The sequence below is a fragment of the Cynocephalus volans genome, chromosome 11 (assembly GCF_027409185.1).
Source record: "Cynocephalus volans isolate mCynVol1 chromosome 11, mCynVol1.pri, whole genome shotgun sequence".
Lineage (NCBI taxonomy): Eukaryota > Metazoa > Chordata > Mammalia > Dermoptera > Cynocephalidae > Cynocephalus > Cynocephalus volans.
The window spans coordinates 22631264-22650201 of NC_084470.1; the positions used below are offsets into that span (position 1 = coordinate 22631264).

The window sequence follows — 18938 nt, forward strand, 5'->3', positions numbered from 1 at the left end:
ATTCATGTTAAATATTTAACATACACAAGTTACTCGGTAATTGATATTATAATTATGATATAGAGAAAAGCAAAGCTCATTTGATTTTGTTCTAAAGAGGGCAAAGAACTTGAAACATTTTGTAGTTTTTTAAAAATTATTATTTCCATATTGTACATTTAAACATTTTCTATACATATTAAATCAATATACTACTTATAGAGAACTCAGAAAAAGAGAAAAACACAAAAATAAAAATTAGCCATAATCAACTACCTCATTGCTTCGCCTTCTGTAACATATTGATGTTTTCTTCAAGTTTTTTTCTCATATGCATATTTCTGAGTTTTTTTTGTTCTATTTTTAAGCAAATGTTCTAATCAATTTGTAGCATGCATGTTTCTATGTTTTTAAAATCATGCCTCGTTTTTTAAAATTTAGACATCTTATTTATTTGACTTGTCTACCATCATTTGGATTCTTTGTCTTTTTTTTTCTTGATCCCCTTTGATATAGAGTATGGATGTGTTGTCCCCACCAAAACTCATGTGAAAATCTGATCCCCAATATGGCAGTGCTGGAAGCTGTTTGAGTCATGGGGGTGGATCCCTCATGAATGGATTAATGCTCTCTCTCTAGGGATTGGAGGTTCTGACAGATCTCGCTCTATTAATTCCTGTGAGAGCTGGTTCTTTATAGGACCCTGGCACCTTCTTTCTTTCTCTTGCTTCTTCTTTCCATGTGATCTGATTGTACCTGCTACTTTCCGCCATGAGTAGAACCAGCCTGAGGCCCTGCCAGATGCATCTGTCCTAGAATCGTAAGCCAAATAAACCTCTGTTCTTTATAAATTACCCAGTCTCAGGTCTTTCTGTTATAGCAGCACAAAACAGACTAATATACCCTGTCATCTCTTTTTTTCTTTCTTTCTTAATTTTTTTGGTTTTCTTTCTTTGTTGGCCATCCTATAGGGGGATCTAAAGCCTTGACCTTGGTGTTATAACACCACACTCTAACCAACCGAGCTAACAGATAGCCCTTTAATTTATTCTCTCCTTTTCGTATAGCATATTATCTGATAGCTTATTGAGGAAGTATATATTTGAGGCTTTGTATGCCTGAAAAGTATTTTGTATCTTCATGTTTAATAGTCTGACCCAATATAGATTTCATCACTGAAAATTATTTTCTTCAGAATTTGTCTCTAGCTTCCAGTGTTGCTGTTCAGAAGTCCAGTGCTATTTAGACTTCTTATTCTGATCCTGTTTCTTGTCTTTGGAAGCTTGTAGATTTTTCTCTTTGTTCTTGGTGTTCTGAAACTTCATGGTGATGTACCTTGGTGTGTATGTTTTTTCCTGTTCATTTTGCTGGGCACTCTTTTTTGAACACCTCTTGGTTAGATGTTAATCTCAAGTTAATCTTGAGTTTCTTATTATTTCTCTTCTGTGTTCTATTTCTTAGTCTTTCTGTTCACTGTTGTTTTATTTCCTCAACCTTATTGAACTTAATTTTGACTGTCATTTTAAGTTTCTAAGAGTTCTTTCTCATTCTCGGAGTCTTTATTTTTTAACATTCCATGTTTTGTAGATGCGGTATCTTCTTGTATCTCTTTGATGATGTTAATTATTTCTCTGAAGTTTTCTTCTGCTCCCAGCCCTAACCTCTTTTTTTTTTTTTTTCCTGGTTCTCTGCTTGAATCATTGTTTTTTATATTGGAAAATTTCCTCAATCTGTTTCTTAGCTCTCTAATCATTTTTGAGAGTGAGTTGATTGCTAGAGGTATGTGTGTGTCTGTCTTTCTGGCAGTCAGTCATGGTGAGGCAATGGCTGTGGCTTTCAGATTGGAGAGTATCACTGTAGGGTAGTCTGGTGGTCAACTAATATTTTCATTGTAGACCCTCAGATGTTGGTATTGATAATTATTTTCTCTGGAGAAATTCAGCTTCTTTGCAGAAGAATCTTCCACTCTACTTAAGCTTGGCTGGTGTCTGGCCATTTTGGAATTGGGTAGAGTGAGAAAGCACTCACAGCACTCTGTACTTCACACTCATATGCTGATGACTTCAGATCTCTGCTTTACTTTCTTCAGGGAATAAATGTCTGGACTTTCAAGATGGGTATGTAATAGAGGAATTGCCTGGCTATTTATGTTGGAGTGGAGATTTGGACATTTAATTGCTTATTGTACAGACTTTGAGGTAATACTCATTTTCAGACCATACCTCACTTCATCTTCTATGGAATTTACTTAGTACTTCTAATTCCTGAGTGCTTCTGGGTTCTACAGAGCTAAATAGCTTTTTTTCTTATAGATATGGTTATCATGCTTTTTCTTCGCTGTGGGTTGATTTGAATGTTCCCTACTCATCATCCTGATGTCCACATTCATATATTCACATATTGTGGTTTGGGGTTGCATATATTTTCTGGATTACTTGAGGATGAAATTTTTTTTCTCCTCATTTTGCTTGGGATTTTAAGAGATAAAGGGATTAGTTAAATCTTCATAATTTGGGAACTGGAAGCTTGCAATAAGCTTCCCGTTTTTAAAAATAAGCTTTGTGGAGGTGAGCCCAGCAGTGGCAGAACTGCGCAGCTAGAGGCGGCCCCCCACACACCTTGGACCCAGAGGGGAGCGCCAGCCCATGGGTTCTGACCCGCCAAAGTGTGCCCAGCAAAACTGCGTGGCACTAGGGGCTCATTCTATGACCACAGATTCTAGAATAGGACCCAAGGTGGTTTAACATAACAAAAGCAAAAGAAAAAAAAAAACAAATGGGACTATATGACTATATCAAACTAAAAAGCTTCTGCACAGCAAAGGAAAACAATCAAGAGAGTGAAACAACCTACAGAAAATTTTTGCTAACTATGCATCCGACATGGGATTAATATCCAGAATATACGTAGAACTCAAGCAATTATACAGTAAAAAACAAATAACCCAATCAAAAAATGTACAAAAGAGCTGAATAGACATTTTTCAAAGGAAGACATACAAATGGCCAACAGATACATGAAAAAATGCTCAACATCACTAGTCATCAGGGGAATGCAAATTAAAACTACATTGAGATACCACCTCACCCCAGTTAGACTGGCTATAATCAAAAAGACAGTGAATAACAAATGCTGGTAAGGGCGTGGAGATTAGGGAACACTCCTACACTGTTGGTGAGACTGTAAATTAGTACAACCACTGTGGAAAACAGTATGGAGGTTTCTCAGACAACTGCAGCTAGATCTTCTATACAATCCAGCAATCCCTCTTCTGGGTATATACCCAGAGGAATGGAAATCATCATGTTGAAGGGATACTTGCACTCCCATGTTCATTGCAGCTCTGTTTACAATAGCCAAGACATGGAACCAACCTAAATGTCCAACAATGGACAATTGGATAAGGAAACTGTGGTAAATATACACCATGGAATACTACTCTGCCATAAAAAAGAATGAAATACTCCCATTTGCAACAACATGGATGAACCTTGAGAAACTTATGTGAGTGAAATAAGCAAAGCACAGAGGGATAAATCCCATATATGCTCACTCATATGTTGGAGCTAAGAGAGAAAGAGGGAAGGAAATAAAGACCACAGTAATGCATTGGTCTTGCTGAGGGAGAGACCATTCCTTGGACTACAAAGTGGAGTGGGGGGGAAGGAGAGGGGGAGAAGGTTGGGGATAATTGGGTGGGTGACACAGGGTACAAATGCAATTTCTGGTAATGGGTATGCTGCCAGTATGAATCTGGCCTTCATGTGGGCATGACGGGTGACAGTTGGCTTTGTATCTCATGAATATTCATAATAAATAAATAAAATAAGCTTTGCAAAACTAAGGTAGCATAATCATCACTCTCAAAATCTTATTTGTCCTATTTAACATTTTTAGGGTATACAGTAGTGGTTTTTGGAAATATAGTTTTCTAGTTTTTAATTTTATGTTTAGAGAGACATAAATGCAAATTGTTGGCTGTATTTTAAAATGGTCTGTGGCCACAATCTTAATTTCAGACATCCTATTTGCTGATAACACTCCTTTTGTTCCAGTGTTTTTCTTTTATGTTCACACTTCGTATTGCTTTTTTCTATTGGTTCATTAAGTACTTTGATACTATATTTGTAATGTTCTTGACACCCTGCATGTCCTCAATGAGTCCACTTTCCCAGCTTAGATTCTATCATCCTTTATTATAATCACATCCTTTATGCTTTCAACTTCTTTACCTCTTTCTTCCTCCATCATTCTCACTAAGAAAACCCTATGTCATCACTTGCTGCATACCTGCACCACAGCAGCTAAAAGTGGTTGAAGAAAAATACATAACCATAATGGCTGGGCTTTACATTTTGCTGTCAGTGAACCTTTAATGCTGCCTAGCAATCCTATTACTGTATTCCATTCTAGGGTTATTCCCACTTCCTCACAATATTATTTTATATATCTTCTCCTCAAACCTATAACATCTCCTATCCTCTATTCACACTTGATTATCTTGCTTCTTTAATAGAGTCAGAAGAGAATCCTTCAAGGATTAAACCTAGCGAGCTAGCTAGCTGTAGCTGTACCCATATATTCTGCCTTTTCTCTTATTACAGTGCCCTCTGTCTAAGGAAGATCCTATACTGTGAATCCAATCCCCATTTACCCGCTCAAGAACTTTGCTCTTCAAGTTGTTCATTTTCCCCTGACTTCAGTTTCCCCCTTTTATTATATTATTCTTTTACTTTTTTGGTGGCTGGATGGTTGGGGAACTGAACCCGTGACCATAATGTTACAAGGCTGCAGTCTAACCAACTGAGCCAACAGGCCAGACCCCTGATAATTCTTACCATTATACTAATATGCTATAACATCTCACATTTTAGAAACCCTTTACATCAGTCTGGATTCCCAGAGAAACAGAGCCAATAGGAGATACACATACTTACATCTCACACACACACACATTTATTTCAGTGAATTGGCTCAATGTGGTTGTGATAGCTGGAAAAATTGAAATCTGTAGGGCAGTCCATCAAGCTGGAAAGTCAAGCAGTAGTTGTCCAGTCTTCAGTCTGAGATCTGCAGGACAGGCTGGAAGCTCAGTATTTTATGCTGTAAACTTGAGGCAGAAATTTCTTCTCTGGGAATCTGTTTTTGCTCTTATGCTTTGAACTGATTAGATGAGATTCACTCACAATATTGAGGGTAATCTTCTTTTCTTAAAGTCAACTGATTGTAGATATTAACCATATCTACAAAATACCTTCAAGTTAACACCTGGATTAGTGTTTAATTAGATAACTGGCCACAGTAGTCTAGCTAAGCCTTGGCACATAAGTCTAACCATCATACCCTCTCTTGTTCCCTCATGCCCCTCTGGCTAGTCCTATTTCTCTCCTTTTTGTTGCAGCAGATCTCAAAAAATTACTTATATTCACTGTCTTCACTCAGTCTCTTTTTATTCTCTTTAAACCTGTTCCAGTCAGATTTCTGTCTCCACCACTTCACTGCCTCTGTTCTTGTGGAGGTCAGCAATCACCTTCTTATTGCCCAAATCAGTGGGCAGCTCCCAGTTGTCATCTTTCTTTCTCTGGAAAGACACAGCTCCCTCCTTTTTGGATCAGTGTCTTCACTTGTTTTCTGGAGTACCATGTGGTCCTAATGGGTCTTAGAAAACTAAGCTGTAATATAAAAACGAATGAAATACTGCCATTTGCAACAACATGGATGGACCTCGAGAGAATTATATTAAGTGAAACAAGTCAGGCACAGAAAGAGAAATACGACATGTTCTCACTTATTGGTGGGAGCTAAAAATTAATATATAAATTCACACACACACACACAAAACCGAGGGGGGGGGGAAGAAGATATAACAACCACAATTACTTGAAGTTGATACGACAAGCAAACAGAAAGGACATTGTTGGGGGGGAGGAGGAGGGAGGGAGGTTTTGGTGATGGGGAGCAATAATCAGCCACAATGTATATCGACAAAATAAAATTAAAAGAAAAAAAAAAAAGAAAAGAAAACTAAGCTGTAAATATTGAATTATCTTGGGACTCAATCTTCAGACCTTTTTCCTTTTCTGTCTTTATTCACTCCTTAGTTAATAAAGTGAAAACCAATTTCCCATGGTTTAATTATTTTTATTAAAAAAGAGTGAGTGTGATAGGTAATATAGTCACAAGATTTAAAATTCAAAGTAAGAAATGTTACATGGTGAAATGTCATTCTTCCACCCCTGGCCCTCAGCCATCAAATTCTTTTCCCTGAAGGCAATCAGAGTTGCCAGTTCCTTACATATCTTTCTAAAGATATTTTATGCATATACATATTCAATGAGAGGCAGTATGGTATACTGGTTAAAAGATTGGACTGTGGAGCAAGACTGCCTGTAATCAAATTCTGTCTCTGCCAGTTACTGGCTGTGTAACCAGCAAGTCTCTTAGCTGACCTGTAGCTGAATTTTCTCTTACATAAAAAGGGAATAAAAATAAAAGTACTTATTTTATATACTTGTGAGGTATAAAAGAATAAGTATGTTTAAAGGGCTTAGAAGAGTAACTGACACATAAAATAAATAATGTTCTTTCTTTTTATACAATTGATAGCATAATATATAGTCAGGCATCTTGCTTTTTTTTTAAATCAGCAAATATGTTCACAAGATTTTCCTAACAACACACAAATCATGCCTCATTTTTTCTAATGGCTGAATAATTATCCATTGGATGAATGTGCCATCCAATTTTATGGCTGTAAGTACCAACGTCTTTGATAATGACTTTAAAATATGTATCTACTAGGCATCTCCACTTAGATACCTAATATGCAAAAACCTTTCTACCCTTGCCTTTTCTGTTTCTCTCATTTCCTTCATTATAACCTAACGAATTATTTCAACTCTACCTTTAAAATATACCTCATATGTTACCATTTCTATATACCTATTGCTACCACCTTAATCCAAGCCAGTATCACTTCACTGATTAGCTGAAGGTCAAAAAGTTGAGAATCATCATTGTAAACTTTGGAAAAAAATGTTTTTAGCTCTCCTCCACTATTTGGTCTTTTTCTATTTTTATTCTTCTGTAGTCTTCACACAGCAGTTTAAGGTGTAAATCAGACTGTTTCTCATTACTCCAGGTTCTCCAGTCAGTCTTACCCCACTTCAGTTTAATTCCAGAGTCCTAACCTGGCCTATTACTTTCTTCTGAACTCCATCTGCTGCCTCTGCCTACCTCTGTGCTCCAGCCACACTAAACAGCTTGCTCTTTTATGAGTGCCCTCCTCATAACAATTTACCCCATAACCTTTGCCCTTTTTGTCCCTCTCCCTGGAACACTATTCTGCCATGTAATCAATCACATGCTCATTCCCTTTATGTTCAAATGCCAGGCCTTCCTGATCCACCATCTAAAATAGCACCCTTCACTTTCTAACCTTCTTACTTTATTTTTCTGTATAACATTTACTGTTAACTGCCTTTTTTTTTTTGTATATTTTCTCTTTGTTGTCTCCTCCTCACTAGAATGTAAAAATCACAAGGGTCTGTTCTTTGTTCACTTTTATATCTCTGGTGCCTAGAACAGTGCTCAGTATATGATGAATCAGTAGATGAAGGGGGAGCACTAAATAGGTGCTTCTTGAACTCTGAAGTGAAAGACCAGTTTTTTAATTAACAGTCTTTCACAACCTAGTACTTTTGTAAAATGCAATAAAATTAATTTCAAGAAAAATGAAATATATTTTAGTGTCATCTTACTATTAGATTCAACAAACATAAATTTGCTATCAGATTGCTATAAAAAATTTTAAACACTTTCAATTTTGTACTTAAAATGAACTTTTAAGAAACCGTTTGTGGTCAGCACCTATTTGCAGACCACACTCTTAAGTAGCACCGTACTTGAACATGTTCACCTTTCTATAGCCAGCATTAAAATACGAAAGCTAAATGAAATATTCATCTTGACATAATTGGTAGACAAGAAGAAGCCACTTCAAAGCCCACATCACAGTATCAAGGCTGAATTCCTACAGGATAATTAATTTATAAAATGGTTCTATTAGCACTACCAGTAAAATTTAATAAGTATTCACTCTATGCAGAAATCAGTCTTTTTCAGTGGAATTAGTAAAACATAATCCCCATGTTGTATCTATTTCATTAATTAGAGGTCTGTCTTCAGTAGCTGTTTATTGTTAATGTGTTGGTCAGTGAACTGAAAATTTCAGTGAAGTCTCAATTTTACAGGTTTAGAAATATTTTACCTCAGAGAGTAAATACCGATATATCTAATATTTTTTGGATCATTTTGCATTTTCTTGTTGGTTTTAGTATGTTGGTTATTTTGTTGTTTGTGTATCTGTTCTATGAGAAGGGTTATTATATAACGACAGTTGGCGTTTGGGATCTGGGTTCACGAGGAGTATATATCCGAAAGCAAAAGTCATTAAATTGAAGAAAAGCTGCACCTCAGCTTCCACTGGTGAATTCTAGTCAGAGTTGGCATTAATTTTAATGCTTCCCAACTCCTAGATCTTCAAGTCATTTTGCTTTTGAGATCTAAAAGAATATAGTGGATTAAGCTTCATTGGCTATCACTTTGTATACTCACAACAAGCTCTGATAAGCTGGTGTTATCCCTGACTGGGGCCATTTGAATGCCCCAGATCTCTCTCATCTTTGAACTATTCTCCTTTCTTATACAGATTAATTTTAAAAAGAACTTGTTAACATTCACAGTATAGTCAGATTCTAGTACTGAAAATGCATAAAACACCGTGAAATCACTATCTTGTACTGTATTTTGAAACACAAGATTTTTTTCTCAGTTTACCATTTGAGACACTGTATCTCAGGAAAAGAAACATTTTCATTAAATGCATTTCTAAATGGTCACTAACTTAAATACATTTGTTTTAAGCATTTTTTATCTTATATTTTGGTTTAAGGGCAGCATCATTCACTATTAACATAGAGCTGGCCAAAATGTAGATAAGAGTTTCAGAATAACAAAGTGGGTATGTGTGTAGATAGATGAGTAGATATACAAGTACAGCATTATGTATGTATGTTTACATATGTAATTAAAGTGAAATAGTGAAATTTTAAAAGAAATGCATGCATGTTTTTAGTTATAGATATATTTGCAGATGAGTGAATCTGTTTTAAAGCACTGAACAGTTCATTTATATAACTGAATATTCACATTTGCAGGTGAATAAACTAAAAGGAACAAAAGGGAAATTATTTACCAGCACAAGCTCTCTTGTGCAGTATTTCCTATACTCTCACTATCTCAATAATGAAAATAAATATGAATAGACAACTGAAAGTTTGAGGTTTGTGTCATACCTGTTTGTCAGAGGACATGAAATATAAATTTGAAAATATTTAATAGGATTTACAAATACAAGTGAACATTTGAAAGTACATTAATGCTGTGACTGGGGAGGATAGATTGGTTAGAAATTCACAGAATACATTTGCAAGAAACTAAATGAGTTTGATAGGATCAGTGTGTTTTTCAGGGGGTGGACGTTGTGCAACTCATTGAGGTGAGGATCAGGGAGAGGACCATCTTTGGGAGTAAAAATCATGAATTGATTCTATACGTTTAAGACACCTTTGATACATCTAAGTAAAGGTATTAAGGACGCATTTATATACACAGATGTGGTCAGAGGAGGGATCTAGGCTTGATTAGTATGCCCTCACTAAGATATATGTATTTGGGAGAAAGAGAAAGGAATTGTTGAAGATACTACTTAAATTCTTCCTTCTGATAGTGAGGATGAGGCAGTTTTTAAGTGGGCAGTATTAACAAGCCAAGCTATTCTCTATAGAGGTAGAGAAAATTAAGTGGCAAACTAAGAAGATGAGTTTATTTCTCTAAATTAATTACCTTTTGTAAAAAAAATTAAGATATGCCTTGATTATAAAACAGAAATTGAAGTTTCCTTTCTTCATCCATTTGCTTTATAAATTTGTAGTCTTATGGATGAAGGTTTGATTAATAGGTGAATATTACAATATTCCTTTATTTCATAGCCATGAAGCTCATGACTGCTCTGGTGAATGTTGCCTTAAACCTCAGTATTCATCAGGATAATACACAGAGACAATATGAAGCTGAGAGAAACAAAATGATTGGGAAGAGAGCCAATGAAAGGTTGGAGTTACTACTTCAGAAACGCAAAGAGGTAAGTTTGTTTCATGGTAACTGATGTTCTTATGTACTGTAAATGTGTATTAAATATAGTAATTTTTTTTCTGTGTAAAAAGGTTTGCGTATATTTTTAAAATTTATTTTTAATTAGATTACTTGATCTCATAGTTTTCAAATGAAACTGGAATGTTCACCAGTTATTGTGTTAAGTGCTATCTGATGGCAGAAGGAAATCAGAACAACCCTGCTTTTGTAAGGAAGTGTTCTGGGAATTGGGCAACTCAGAGGAGTTATCAGGTTATGGGCTCTGAAAACATGATAAATGCTAAAGTCAAAGCTGGGGGCCAGCAAAGCTGTATTTCCAAGAGAAAGCCAAAGACTACATACTAGCTGATGTGTAAGGCATTCCTAAGAATAAGATTGGTCCCAGCTTTACAATGACATTTTCACATATGTGTTGAAAATATGATTTTAAACTGGGTTTTTAGTAGGAAACATTTTTGTTTGTACAGTAGGAAATAAAACTTTAGAGCTGCCGTATTAGTCTATCTTTTAACTTGAAAAAAAAAGTAATATCACATTGCTGCCAAGGAATTGCATATGAACGATGAATAATGGGTTATAACAAGCAATAAAAAAGCAACAATGTTGTGATTAAATTATTACCCATACTGTATTATTTAATAGGGCTGTTGTTAAAAAAAAAAGGACCACAAACAGAAAGGCTTGAACAAAAGGAATTTATTGTCTCATGGTTTTTGAAGTTAGAAGTCCAAAATCAAGGTGTTGGCAAGGCCATGCTGCCTCTGAAGGCTTGAGGAAGGATCTATTCCAGTTTTCTCTCATAGTTTCTGGTAGTTTCTTGAATTGTGGCAGCAAAACCAACCTTCACATGACATTCTCCCGTGTTTGTGTGCGTGTGTGTCTCCAAATTTATCTTTTTCATAAGGACACTGGTCATATTAGATTAGGAGCTCACCCTACTCCAGTATGGCCCCATCTTAATGAATTACATCTGCCACAACCCTATTGCCAAATAAGGTCACAGGAGTTAGCACTTCAACATATAAATTTTAGAGGAATGCAGTTTAACCCATAATACATACCATACTTGAAATATGGAAGTAAATATTGTAGATGGAGTATAGTAAGTTCTGCTGACTAAAATGTATACCTCTTATAAGTTAGTTTTTATATAATAAATGCAGCAAAAGTAACTCTTAGAATTTGCAGTATGCTACAGTAATTTGGATGATTTACTATAAAAGTATTCTCAAACTTATTTCAGTAAAACGTGAAACAAAACATACAGCAAAAGATTAAGTCTTGACTGGCCAGTTAGCTGAGTTGGTTAGAGTACAGTGTTATGTGCCTGCTAGCCGCCAAAGGAAAAAAAAGTCTAAAGAATTTTATTTTCACATTCATGTGTGTAATACAAGCAAGTATTTCACTGAATATTACTACACAGCAAATTACAGGACAAATTAGAGTAATAAATACTAATTTGAATGTAATTTTATATCATTGCTTTTGTTATTTTTGAGTGGTAAATAAACTTTGATCAGTAGTGTTGCCAGAAATTTACGTCTTTGCTGTAGTATTTTATTTCGTTGCTGCATTCCACCACTAGTGGCCAGCATTCTATCTTCTATTATGTTCCCTATTTTGGGAACTTGGCCTATGTATTAGTCCATTTTTTTATTGCTATAACAGAATACCTGTGACTGGGTAATTTATAAAGAAAAGAGATTTATTTGGCTCACAAGTCTGGAATAGCTATATCTGGCATGGGCCTCAGGCTGCTTTAGCAAAAAAAGCAGCAGGGCAGCCGACCTGTACAAGGAGATTACATGGCTAGACAGGAAGGTAGAGAGGGAGGGAAGGTGCCATCCTCTTTTTAACAACCAGCTCTCCAGGGAACTCATAGAGGGAGAGCTCACTCACCATCCCTCTCCCCAAGGAGGACATTAATCTGTTGATGAGGGATCCATCTGTATGACTCAAACACTTCCCACTAGGCTCTACCTCTCAACACTGCCACATTGGGGATCAGATTTCAACATGAGCTTTGGGAGGACAAACATTCAAATTTTATCAGCCTACTTTCAGTTATGAGCTAGTCAGATGGAGAATAATATTTGGATACTTTAGATGGAGTAGAAAGTTTCCTATACAGTGGCAAATATGTTAATCACAGATGATCCATTAACCAAGGAAGGCAAAAGCAAGCCAAGGACCTGGTTTGGACAGAAGAGGTATAAAAATTGAGGACTGTTCCCAAAGCAGATGATATTTTTGAGATAGAATTCTGACCATACTTAGCCACAGCACCCCTCCTTGTTAGTCATTGTGTAGTATGTTCATAGAGAGATTGAGAGACTCTAAAACAATGCTGTAGGGCCGAGCCCATGGCGCACTCGGGAGAGTGCGGCACTGGGAGCGCAGCGACGCTCCCGCCCAGGGTTCGGATCCTATAAAGGAATGGCCGGTGCACTCACTGGCTGAGTACCGGTCACGAAAAAGACAAAATAAAATAAAATAATAAATAAAACAATGCTGTAAACCTTTAGAAATCACACACCTATAGTGGTAATTTCAGACATCTGTTACACAACAAGTGAGAAAAAGGACTGATAACTACCCAGGAAGAGAATAACCAGGAATTAAAAAACAATTGAAACTATACATTCCAAATAAAATGATCAGTATTTCAATTTACATTTTTTATTGTTTTTTCATTTCAGCTTCAAGAAAATCAGGATGAAATTGAAAATATGATGAACTCTATTTTTAAGGGTATATTTGTTCATAGATACCGGTAAGGGATTTTAAAAATCATTTAGGTTTTTAATTTAAATAATTATTGCTTATTTGTAGCCCAGGCTAATTATAAAGTTATAAAACTCTACTAATCATTACTCCTGTTTTGTTTTGTTTTCTGGAAAACAACTTCAGCTATAAATGCTAAGTAAATGTCATGCTATAACTGAATAGAATATTGTACCACTGCCTCCACTACTGCTGCCATTCACTTCCAAGTTTAGAACATACACTGTTGAAGGCAGTTTATGTACTTGTATTTGTACTGATAGAATATTAATAAGATCATTAAATTAATGTGGCCTTAATAAGATATTATTAATTTCACGTTTGAAAAAATTAAATGCTCTACTTCCTACCCGGTTGTACTTACCTTGTTTCATGGTCAAATTAATCAGTATTATTTTTTTAAATACCTCTGTGAAGATGGGAGAAAACAAGAGAGAAAAGGGGGCACCCATGCAGATAATGTGGTGACCACATGTTCACTTTTGTTTTTCACCAGTAAACATGAAAGTAGTTGCTGTTAGCAAGCTATTTTTGTCATATATGAGTTTAGTTTATCTTTCTAAGTCTGAAAACCTTTAAGCTACTAACTGCATTGTAAAAGAGCTTATTTCACATAGAATTAATGAATCGTATACATATATTTATTATCTTTTGTTAATTAGATATGATATGTATAAGTAGATAGACACAGATAATAGAAGCAGTATTTTCAGATACATTTGAGATTGCAGTTGGCCGATTAATATAGAGATAGTTAAAGCAGAGAAATAATTCAATTAATGTATATTATTAATATGTATTAATGATATATATTTATGTAAGGGCATATATATTAATTTGATATTTTATTTTAACAGAACTTAAACATTTTAACTCAAAATGTATAAAGATCTTTTGAAATTAGACCAAGGACTTGACTTTGCACATGGGTTGTCTGATTGGAGTTTTATATCCTCTTTCTTACATAAACTACACATGGTTCTTCAAAAAGTTGGTGGAAAAATAGGATTAAAACATAACATGAATCTTTCCATGAACTTTTTGAGGTACCTTTGTATGTGTACTTTTGATTTTTGTTGTTTTTTGGTCTGGCTTCTTTCTCTAAGCAAAATTGAAGTCTATCACCATTAAGTATGTTAACTGTAAGTTTTCATACATGCTCTTTATCAGATTGAGGAAGTTTCTAAGAATTTTTGCATCTGTGTTCAAGAGGGATAAGTATCTCTTACTTTTTGATTTAATGAATGTCTCTGACTGCTTTTGGTACCAGGGTAATACTGGCTTTGTAGATTGAGTTACTATATATTTGGTTGTCTTTACTTTTCTGGAAGAGTTTAATAGAATTGGTGTTATTTCTTCTTCAGATATGAGTTCTACCATTGGGACCCAGAGTTTTCTCTGTAGGAATGTTTTTAACTACAACTTAATTTTCTTTAGTAGATATAGGGCTGTTCATATTATGTGTTTTACTTGAGTAATCTATGGTAGTTTAAGTCTTTACAACATTCATCTAAGTTGTTGAATTATATTCAACAACTGTTGGCATAAAGTTGTTCATGATATTGGTGATTTCACCTCTCTTTTCTTCTCTCCTTTCCTTCCTCTCTTCTCTCTCTGTTCAGTCTGTCTGGAGCTAATTAATTTTATAGATTTTTCTAATGATGTTTTAGTTACATTGAGTTTCTCTATTTTTTTTTTTCTTTTCTATTTCATTGATTTCTGCTCTTCTGCTTACTTTGGGTTTCACTTCCTCTGCTCTTTTTAGTTTCTCAGGTGAAACCTGTGGTCCTTGATTTGAGACCTTTCATTTTTTCTAATATTGGAATTTACTCCTATATATTTCTCTCTAAGCACTGCTTTAGCTGTGTTCCCTAAATTTGGATATGTTGTGTTTCCATTTTCATTTACTTTCAACATACTTTCTAATTTCCCTTTTTATTTTTTTCCTTGACGTTTGGTTTCTTTTAAAGTGTAGTATTTAATTTGTAAATATTTGAGAATTTTAAAAATATCTTTCTGCTATTGATTTCTAATTTAGTTCTTTTGTAGTAAGAGTACACACTTTGTATGATTTGAATGCTTTTAAATTTATTGAGATTTGTTTCATGGCCCACAATATGGTCTATCTTCATAAATGTTCTATTTGCTGCGGAAAGAATGTGTATTCTGCTTTTGTTGGTTAGTGTGTTTTGTCAATTAGGTCAAATTGGTTGATAGTGTTGTTCAAATCTTCTGTCCTGACTGATTTTCTGTCCATTTATTCTAACAGTTATTGAGAGGGGTTTTAGAGGAGTACTTTTTCCTTTCCTTTCCTTTCCTTTTTTTTCCCCTAAGTTTTTCTGGCTACGAGTTTATTCAACAGAAAATAATCCCCTCTGACATTACTGAGGTGGCCGACAACCTCCATGACCAAATCTGCCTCTAAACTGGAATTTGGTTGCTGGCCCAGCCTCAGCCTCTCCTTTCTTGTCAGCACCAGGGGGCACAGCACTCTGTAAGTGTCTCTGTTGGCTTCCCCTCTTGTGAGTCTTACAGGTTGCTTACCCTCCAGACCTTTGGGCTGAGGCCTGCCAGTCTCAGGGTAGCTGCAGGGCAGGGTGGCAGCCACAATCTCAGGGGGCAGGTGGAGGTAGTCACAGAGATACTGGATACTCTCGTTGGTAAGGTACTAGTAGAAACGTCTCCAGGCGAATTGTTCCTTCATGTAGCCTTGAGACTTGAGAGACTGCATGGTCTTCATGATGTGAAGGTTGGGTACGTTCTTGTCTGCCAGCCCTGGGTGCATTGGCATATAGACATCTTCTTTGGCCACCATCACTCCCTCCTTAAAAAGGAGTTCATAAATGGCAATCTGGTTCTTCTTGGGCATCATCATTGAGCATTACAGCAGCTGCAGGGTCCGGGGCCGAGGCTGGAATGGAAGCTAGAGGAATACTTTTTCTATCCTTGATACAAATCCATTGTCAGATGCATGATTTGCAAAAATATTTTTTTTTCAGTCTGTGGCTTTTTATTTTTTTAATGGTGACTTTTTGATTTTCTTAATGGTTAAAAGGTAGACATTTTCTGTATGTATGAAGTCTAATTTATTAATTTTTCTTCTACAGTCATACTTTTGGTGTCATATCTATGAATACACTGCTTAACCCAAAGGTTTCTCCTGTGTTTTATTCTGGAAGTTTAATCATTTTATTTTTTCTTTTAATATCCTTTAACGGTTTTTTAAGTTAATTTTTGTATATGGTATGATATAAGATGTATTTGTTTTCTGTTGCTTATAATAGAATACCCAAAACTGGGTAATTTATAAAGAAATGAAATTTATTTGTTACAGTTTTGGAGACTGGGAAGCCCCCAGTCCCATCTGGTCAAGGACGATTCTTGTTGAGGACTCTATGCAGAGTCCCATGGAGACACAGGGAGTCACATAGCGAGGGCTAAGAGTGCGTTTACATGCTTTCCTTATGTATTACTCAGGGTTCTCCAGAGAGACAGAATCAATAGGACATGTTATAATTATATGAGAGGGATTTATTAGGGGAATTAGCTCACGTGACTATGAAGAAAAGTCTCACGATAGGCCATCTATAAACTGGATGCCGGTAGCGTGGCTCTGTCCAAGTTCAAAGGCCTCAGAACCAGGGAAGCTGATGGTGTCCTTGGTGTAAGTTCTGGAACCCAAAAGCTGAAGAGTCTCGAGCTCTGATGTCCACAGACAGGAGAGAAGAGTGTATCCCAGCTCCAGCGGATCGAGAGAGAGAGAGCTTCATCTCTTTCCTCTGTCTTCTGTTCTCTCTGGACCCCCAGCAGATTGGATGGTTCCCATCCACACTTAGGGTGGGTCTTTCCCAACCAGGCCACTCAGACTCTCATACTAATCTCTGCTGGAAACACCCTCATGGACACACCTGAAAAGATTGCTTTACTAGGTTTCTCAGCATTCCTTCATCTAACCAAGTTGACATGTAGTATTAACCTTCACACCTTATAAAGCCACCAGTCCACACCTATGATAACCCATTGATAGATTAATCCTTTCAAGAGGGCAGGGCCCTCACGACCCAGTTGCCTCCTCAGCCCGGCCTTTTCAACACTGCCACATTGGGGATCAAGCTTCCATATGAGCTTTGGAGGGGACAAACATTCAGACCATAGTGTAAGGGTGTAAGTCTTCTCTTTATGTATAGATATTCAATTGTCCAAGCACCATTAAATGTGCCCAGGTGAATTGCCTTGTCACTTTGCTTGAAAATGAATTGGCCGTAAATGCAAGATTCTATTTTTGGATTTTCTAATCTGTCTCTCCTTACACCCATATCACCTGAATTGAGTAACTTTAGAATAAGCTTTTTAAATTAGGTAGTGTAAGTCTTTCTACTTTGTTCTTTTTTAAAATTGTTTTGTTGATTATAAGTCCTTTGCATTTCTACATAAATTTTAGAATCAGCTTGTCAAGTTTTGCACAAAAGCTTCTGAAATTTTGATACGGATTGTGATGAATCTATAGACCAATTTGTAGAGAATTGTCCTCTTAATACTGAATTTTTCAGTCCACAAACATAGATTGTATATGTGTTGACTTAGAAATTTCTAATGATTTTTAGTATACAAATCTTACACTACTTTGGTTAAATTTATTTCTAAGTGTTTTTATCTTTTTATGTTATTGCGAATGGGATTGTTTTCTTAATTTGTTTTGGACTGTTTCTTGCTAATATGTAAAAATACAATTGATTATTTTTTTATTTGTGCAAAATTGCAAAATAATTTTATTCTAGTGGTTTTGGGTTTGTTTTTGTTTGTTGTAGATTCTTGAGGATTTTCGACCTACAGGATCATGTCATCTGTGAATAAAGACAGTTTTAATTCATACTTTCTGTTTATATATCTTTATTTTCTTCCCCCTTCCCCTGTTGTACTGGCTAGAATCTCCAGTACAATATTTAATAAAAATGGGAAGAGAGGACATCTTTGCTTTTGTTCCTGATCTTAAGGAGAACAGAGATTAAGTGTGATATTATTAGATGTAAGTTTTGTGTAGATGCCTTTAGTAGGATGAGGAAATTCCCTTCTAATGTAACTTGTTGGGTGTTTTTATCATGATTGGTTGTTTGAGCATGATATACAATCCTTTTCATCTGCTACTTGATTCAGTTTTCTAACATTTGGTTGAGGATTTTTGTGTCTACTTTTATAAATAGAGTATTAGTCTGAATACTAGCCTCATAGAATACACTGAGAAGTGTTCCCTTCTGCTCTGTTTTCTGAAAGAGTTTATGAGAGATTGGTATTAATATATTTGGTAGAATTCACAAAGGAAGCCCTTTGAACCCAGGCTTTTTTTGTGTGTAAAGATTTTATATTACTAATTCAATTTACTTGTTATAGATCTATCCAGATTTTCTATTTCTTATTGAGTCAGATGTGGTGATTTGTGTTTTTCAGGCAATTTGTCCGTTTCATACAAATTGTAAATTTGATGGCATAATGTTGTTCATGTTATTTTCTTATAATCCTTTTAATTTCTGTAGGGTTAGTAGTAATGTCTCCTTATTCATTTCTTGATTTTGTAATTTGTGTCTTTTCTCTTTTTTGTCTTGGTCAGTCTAGCTAGAGGTTTATCAGTTTTGTTGATCTTTTCAAAGAATGGACTTTTAGTTTCATTTACTTTCTCTATTTTTAATTTCATTGATTTCTGCTTTAATCTTTGTTTCCTTCTGTCTAATTTCTTTGATTTTAATTTACTCATCTTTTTAGTTTCTTATGATGTAAACTTACATTATTGATTTTATATTCTTCTTTTCTTATCCCTACTTTAAGCTATAAATTTCCCTCAGAGTGCTGCTTTAGTGACATAACATGACTTTTGATATGTGTATTTTTTTGTTTTTTTCATTCTGTACAAAATATTATCTAATTTTATTTGTTATTTCTTCTATGACTCATGAGTTATTTTTAAG

The 18938-nt window shown here is 35.4% G+C and overlaps 1 protein-coding gene and 1 pseudogene across 1 annotated transcript in view; one reads left to right on the top strand and one right to left on the bottom strand.

Moving 5' to 3' along the window:
• STAG1 (STAG1 cohesin complex component) overlaps positions 1-18938 on the top strand; it is a 365558-nt gene that overhangs the window by 208962 nt on the left and 137658 nt on the right. The window contains exons 8-9 of the mRNA XM_063115300.1: positions 10032-10183; positions 12894-12967. Of these exons, the coding sequence (XP_062971370.1) occupies positions 10032-10183; positions 12894-12967 (226 nt within the window). The remainder of the gene's footprint in view (positions 1-10031; positions 10184-12893; positions 12968-18938) is intronic.
• LOC134391273 (small ribosomal subunit protein eS10-like) lies at positions 15360-15853 on the bottom strand (annotated as a pseudogene).